The 6,914-nt window shown below is 50.4% G+C and overlaps 1 protein-coding gene across 1 annotated transcript; it reads left to right on the top strand.

Annotated features, from left to right (window-relative positions):
* The first annotated feature begins 2,407 nt into the window (after positions 1 to 2,407).
* LOC101923084 (C-C chemokine receptor type 8-like) lies at positions 2,408 to 6,507 on the top strand. The gene is made up of 3 exons (XM_055806891.1): positions 2,408 to 2,557; positions 2,643 to 2,711; positions 3,934 to 6,507. The coding sequence occupies exons 2-3, from the start codon at positions 2,658 to 2,660 to the stop codon at positions 5,008 to 5,010; spliced, it is 1,131 nt and encodes a 376-aa protein (XP_055662866.1). The 5' UTR covers positions 2,408 to 2,557; positions 2,643 to 2,657; the 3' UTR covers positions 5,011 to 6,507.
* The last annotated feature ends 407 nt before the right edge of the window (positions 6,508 to 6,914 follow it).

The following is a 6,914-nucleotide window of genomic DNA, read 5'->3' as shown; positions in this document are numbered from 1 at the left end:
GGTGCTGAAGGTGCCAAATTTGTGGTTATGAGTTAAGAAAGGCATTTTCCAGCTCTCAGCCTAAGGCAAAAGGATCCCCAGGGGCCATGTACGGCCCTGCTGTAACCGGAAGGGTTTTGTTCTGCAGTGCCTGCAGACCCTTTCAGCTGAGGGTCTGTCCAGAAGCAGCAGGTTATGTTTATCTCATGCCGCTACTCACCTGCTCACATTTTCCCTCCGCCATAACGGCATAAGAGCACCTGCGAGGCCGAGGAGTGAGCAGGCAAAGTGGGGCATCCCCTCCAGGCTGGGGCATGCTGCCAGCAGGAGCGGCACCAGCACCCAGGCACTGTCCTGCCTGCAGTGTGGCTACCCAGGGGCAGCTGCAGCCCTCTGCTCCCCGTGGGCTCCTGCCTTCTCCTCCTCCTGCTCCTCCTCCTCTCCCACTGACACCACTCCTCCAAAGAGGGGGACACTGGCCACCTTCCCACCAGGGCTGGTGGAACATTGGCACGGCTCCTGGGCTCCCCTCAGGCAGGGCTTCCCGCTGTCCCGCAGGACACGGCCAGTGCTGTGACAGACTGCTGACACCACCAGTGTCCCCTGACAGTGGCATTTGGCCTTGTCCCTCTCCTGGCACCTCAGCAGCCTGTGCTGCTGCTGTCATCGGTGCCCACTGACATCTCGTCTCCTCAGGCCAGTGCTTCCCCTCTACGGAGAGCCTGGTGTGGAGCTCGGGGCGCTGCCAGCAGAGGTGCCCTGTGGCTGGGGACAAACCTGACCCCACGAGAGCTTGCGAAGCCACCCGTGCCATGGGTGCAGGGGGCCGTGGTGGCTCCGAGGGGCTTTGTGCTGCTGTGTGCACCAGCCAGCGCAGGCAGCAGGGGATGTGCTGCCACGGGCTCTATGCAAACACCATGGGCAGCCCGCTCTGTTCTCACTCGGGCTGGCTGAAACGCCTGGCCTGAGCATGGCGGCTGCGGTGTGAGCATCCCCGGTGCCACCTGCAGTCCCAGCTACCACGCAGGGTGGCCTGTGGGCCTCTGCCCCTGTGCTTTGGGAGATGCCTGGGCACTTCACAGCTCCGTGGCAGTCTCAGTGCTGCTGGGGCTGCTTGTGCCTTGTGCTCGGGCAGCCTGCCGTCTCTAGGAGATGAGGGGTACAGAACTGCCCAAGGGGCCAAATGCCTGTTTGGTTGCCACTTCTTTCCACATTGTGTAATTCCTGGGTATCTTCTCTGCCACCAACAGTGACAAAGGTGTGAGTGCTTTTTAAACCTGAAAATGCATAACGGAGAGCCCACTTCAACACTGCCAGTAACTCCTATGACAAAGGAATTTGCTTCTGGTTTTGGTTTCTTGTTTCAGCTCTTGCAGGAGTTAATACCCAGCAGACCTTGGGTATTATCATATACATATAGCTTGACTCTGACCCAATATCACACCATGCACCACAGCCAAAGAAAGCCACCCACTGCCGCATGTGGAATAGTTGCAGATTTTCTCCGTCCATAGAGATTTTTCCCTCTGCCTTTGGAGCGATGGTGAATGAAGGTGAGCATTCAGAGGGTTTGAGGGAGACGACAGACCATTCCACATGGGAATCTCTAGAGCACATGTATGGACTGACGCCCAGTGAGGTACTGTTTGCTCAAAAAGAAAAACAAAACCAAGGTGATGTGACTTGCCTGAATTACAGCGTAGCACCAGGCTATAGTGAGGAGCAGCAGTATTTAAGGAGATAACACACACTTCAAATGCTGCCCATTGCTCAGTAGTGCTGCTCTTTGCCATATATCTGTCTGAAGGCAGCTGTGGGATGAAAGCCTTGTTGGGTCAGGTTGAGGCCCCAGCAGGTACTTGGCAGAGTTGGTAGAAATCCAGTCCTGTTCAGGGTTCTACTTCAGTGTTAAAGTCTGCAAGAGTGTTGTGCAGGGTGCATGTTTGGGGAAGTAAGGGTGATACGGACTTGACAGTGCTGGGTTTATGGCTGGACTTGATGACCTTAAAGGTCTTTTCCAACCTAAATGATTCTACAATCAGTTCCCTTGGGTGCTTCTTTCCAGGCATGGGTGTGGAGGGAGGCACCTTCCAAAGGAAAATGTTAAAGGTGGTACCCTTTGCCATTGCTGGCTATGTGCTGGGCCATCCCCTACAGGCATCTTCACCAAAACTCCTTGGTGCAGAGGAGAGGCAGCACTGCTTTCTCTCTCCCAGCCATGGGGGCTGCAGAGGAGGGGTAGTAGGTGGGATGGGGGCACCGAGGTGAGGGATGGGGGCACTTCACATATGCATGGGGAAAATCACAGAATCACGGAATTGTTTGGGTTGGATTGCAAATTTCTTCCACTGACGTTCATCTAAATGCTCAAAGTGAAAAAAAAAAAAATGACTGATTATTCAGAAGATAAACCTGACATGTTTCCGTTTCTCTGTCAAGTACAGAGGCTGGAACTCATACGCTTGGGGTTTTAGACACCTTTAATGTAACATACCACACAGAGGAAAAGGTATTTTGGGACTGTACACTACTACGGTGAGGACCTTGCCTGTGACTTGGCATTGCAACATAAACTAAGGTAAACACTGCCAGCACACACGTGCGAAGGTATGCCTGCTTCTTAAAAGCCTGTGATATAAAGACATTTTTTGGCACTCTTTCAGACCCAGTGTTGGATTATGGAGGGGAACCTGACACACGTGCCGGGCAGAGGTGGCTCCGAGGATGTGTTGGTGAGTGATTCCCTGCTGGGCTGCTGCCTTCCAAGCCAAGGCCAGTAGCACACCTGAGGGCTCTGGTTTCGCCTACAGGGGCACACGGTACGGGTAGGGATGACAGGGGTTTAGAAGAGGTCAGTGTGATTTTTGTTCTCTGAAAAAACCCCATTGAGTGACAATATCTTTGGCTGATGAGACTGCTTGTGGAAGAATGCTGTCCTTGAGGGTAGGGGTAGTGTCTGTGGAGGACATCCTGACTGGGAACTGTGCTGCCACTCATCTTCTTTAGCTATTTGCTGTCACAGGTGTCACCCAGGGATGCGGTGATTGCTGCTGGGGGGCTGCGAGGGGCCAGGGAGCAGGGAAGGGGCACATCGCCACTGCTGGTGCATCCTGACAGGTGCCAGGAGAGCAGAGCTGCTGGTGTTGAAAAGAAAATCAGCCACCTCTGTTAGCAGAGTAAAGTCTTGGTGGGCACGGGCTGCTGGCAGCAGCAGTTTGTGCTGGTACAGACCAAGAGGGCAAAGCTCCTGCTGGGGAGGGAGGAAGGGGCAGAAAGCCATGTCTGCTCTTTGGGAAGTCACCTCTTGGGCCAGAGCTGCCACCACCAATCTCATCTGGAGTGGAGAGAGCGTGCTGGTGACCTGTACGTGCTGGTGCCTTTACAGCTGAAAACTTGCTTGAACTGTGCAGGAATCCTCTGCAAAAGTACCTTGTTTCATGAAGGGCTATTTCTGCCACCCAGCTAACTGGAAATGCAGCTTTTAGATGAGCCATGCCAGTTCCTCCCTGAGCCCCACCACCTTTCTCCTTTCTGAAGGAAATGTGGAATAGGGCCGCAAAACCTATGCCGGTGGCTCTCAGCCCTTGGCCATGCCCATTTAGTTGCTGGTTTGGGGGTGCTCCCTGTCTCTGGCCTTGGTGCCCTGCCTGGGCTGCAGGCATGGGGCTGGGCACCCGACCTGGAGCTGGGAGGGGGATGCCAGTAACCTCTGTTTTACCACCATAGCTGCATGTTCCTTCATCTCCTCTGCCCCTCTGGTACAAGAACCTCATCCCAGATCTTGCAGGGTAGGATTGGTCACTCATGCTCCTTCCTCCTTGGCATCCTCCAAGACAGCTGAGGCATGGCTGTTTTGTCCTCATGCAGCTTGGTGTGAGTTGACTTGTGCCTAATGTATTTACTAAGAGGGTAATTTGCGATCTGGGCTTTATGAACTTCATTGCCTTTGAACAGGTGGATTACATGTCACCAACATCCAACTCCTCTGCAGACTATGAATATCCCTTCTTCTACACAGAACTGGACATCAGCTGTGATCTCGAAAATATTCCAGCATTTGCATCTACCTTTTTTCCAGTGCTGTACTCCCTACTGTTTGTGACTGGCCTCGTGGGAAATGCTTTGGTCGTTTTGGTCCTAACAGTCTTCAAGAAAGTCAGGGCCATGACTGATGTGTATCTGCTGAACCTCGCCATCTCTGACCTCCTCTTTGTTTTCTCCCTCCCCTTCTTGGTTCAGTACTCCATCGTGGGCCAGTGGACTTTTGGAAATGCAATGTGTAAAATCATCAGCTCAGCTTACTTCATTGGTTTCTACAGCAGTGCCTTCTTAATAACTATCATGAGTGTTGACAGGTACTTGGCCATTGTCCAGTCTGTCTACGCTCTGCGGGTTCGGACAACTGTCCATGGGGTTATCACCAGCCTGGCCCTTTGGGTAGTTGCCATTTTAGCGTCAATGCCAGACCTAATTTTTTTCCAGGAAATAAATGACGATAACCAGACTAAGTGCACCCCTCACTATCCCGACAGCAACGTCTGGAAGACTGTCAGTAATTTTGAAGTCAATGTACTGGGGTGGCTGATCCCTGCTTGTGTCCTCATTTTCTGCTACTACAACATCTTGAAAAACCTGCAGAAGTGCCATACTCAGAACAAGTACAAAGCAATGAAACTGGTTTTTATCGTCGTCATTGTGTTCTTCCTCTTCTGGACCCCCATCAACATTGTGCTTTTTCTGGACTCTCTGAGATACATGTACATCATCGATGACTGCCAGACAAGCCAAAGGCTAGACCTAGCCATGGAGCTGGCTGAGGCCCTCTCCTTCGTCCACTGCTGCCTCAACCCAGTCATCTATGCTTTTGTGGGTGAGAAATTCAAGAAGCACCTCCACGAAGCTTTCGGAAAATATGCACGTTTTCTGTTGATCTGCAAAGACTACAGTGCCGTCGATGGGCGCAGGCCAGACAAGCAGTCCTCTCTGCACATGACATCTTCAAAGTCATCTTCTGTTGCCACTGTCCTGTAGAGCTATAAGTCAAAAACTTTCATCCTGAACAGGTGACCTGAAGTTGAGAAGTCCTCCCAGCCGGGCATCCACAGGGATGCAGTGTTTGGGCAGCCTTTTAGGACAGGAAAAATGGGAACAGCTGCTTGAGCTTGCTTTGATCATAGTTGCCTCTGGGTTTTTTAACTTTTTAGTGTCGTTTTTTAGCATCTTCCTCCCTTTCCCTTGGCATGTCCTGCTCTGCCTGCTTTGTGAAAGAGAGGCCAAAATCACCAGCAGACTCCTGCACTGCCTGAGCAGCGTGGAGGGGTGCCTTAGAAACATTCCTCCCCACCCCCCCCAGCCCCCCACCCCCCCACCCCCCCAGTCAGTGCTGAAAGGAACTGATTTTGTTTCCAAAGTCGGGACACTTGACTTCTCCTTCCCTCATTTCAGCAGAGTGGATTGGCTTTGTAGGCAGGGACCAGGCTCTCAGCAGGAGTGGGAACCCACTCTTCAGAGTGAAACGGTGCCCAAGTTTGAGGCATCATGCCAGGGCATGGCTCCCGGCTGACAGGTCTGAACAAGGCTTCTAGCCCAGCGAGAGCTTAGTGAGTGAACAATTAGATAAGCAACACAGAAATAAATGCTGTGCATGTGTTTTGTTGAAGTCAATGTGGAGGGATATCTAGGTATTATCCTATCTTCTCATCTGCTACCAGAGCCTGTGCCTCCTGGGCTGGAAGGGTTTGGAAGTGGTAGCCTAGAAATGACACTGTGGGTGTCAAGGAAATACCCTTAGGGGAATGAACGAGTGCCCTAGGTATGAGTGTAGAAATAGTTACTAGGAAAAAAAGGCTGAAGAATGGAAAAAGTACTGAGTGTGAGCTGAGAGTGCGGTGAGTCCTATGTCAAAGCTTCTTGCTGGCTGGTTAGCCACCAGCCAGGGTGGTGGCTGCTCTCAGCAAAGCCCTGACCTGCTGGCCAAGGGGCTAGTTTTTCTGTGGAAGCCCTAAAAACAGGGGTAATACACCAAGCATCCTGTAACTCAGGTGGTATCTAAAGTGGATGGCACCGGCTGGTTTGAGGCCAGAGGCTCCAGAGATGCCTAAAACCCAGATGACACTCACACTTCCCCATGAGGGAACTTTTTACAGACTTTTAGCAACCAATGTGCCAGTATAGTCGCTGCTCTTGAGCGTACGGCTGGGGTTGACCTCCCAGTTACTGTTCCAACTCGGTAAGTGTGAATGATTGATTTATATATGAATGGTTACCCATGCATATATGTATAGATGTACACATAAATACATGTATATACATGGACATGTGTGTATATATACACAAATATATACACAAGCATGTATGTGCATCTATATTTTTTTCATATATATACACATATACATATACATATATATACACAAAAATATTGATAGATAAATGCAATGGTGTTCTAAAGCTTTTACTCCTGATCTATTTCTCCCTACAAGTTATCATTATGTCTGAAGTTTTATAATAAAGTTACTGCATGCAGTGTAATTGGACAATCCTTGCACCTGAGGAACCTATTTAATCGTTGATTCTTCCAGCTTGTGCATTTTCTTCTGTCCTGGGCAGTTCTACAACTGTGCAGGCGTAGAACAGGGCAGGACAACCCCTCCAGCTGCCTCTTCTCTCCCTCTTCTCTCCCCCTCCCTCTTATTCCTCCCCTGGGAAAATAAAGCGGAGAGTAGATTATCTTTTATTCTAGGAATTTAATTTCCTGTAAAAGTCTGCCCTTGTAGAGTTTCAACACATACTGAGTAGCCTTGGATTTACTTCCTAGAGTACAGCAGAACAAAACACAAAATACAATTCTTTTAAACCAATGATCTTCTTGAGCTAGGATTTACAATTTTAATGTGCACTCATACTTGCAATCTGCAAGGTACAATCTTTTGCAAGAA

The sequence above is a fragment of the Falco peregrinus genome, chromosome 5 (assembly GCF_023634155.1).
Source record: "Falco peregrinus isolate bFalPer1 chromosome 5, bFalPer1.pri, whole genome shotgun sequence".
Lineage (NCBI taxonomy): Eukaryota > Metazoa > Chordata > Aves > Falconiformes > Falconidae > Falco > Falco peregrinus.
The sequence above is the reverse complement of the archived record's forward strand: the minus strand, read 5'-3'. Positions and strand labels throughout refer to the sequence as shown.

Excerpts from the sequence above, each read along its gene's own strand:
- LOC101923084 (XM_055806891.1), top strand. The coding sequence starts at position 2,658 with ATGGAGGGGAACCTGACACACGTGCCGGGCAGAGGTGGCTCCGAGGAT. Across the intron at positions 2,712-3,933 it reads GTGGCTCCGAGGATGTGTTG|GTGGATTACATGTCACCAAC; the intron begins GTGAGTGATTCC and ends GCCTTTGAACAG.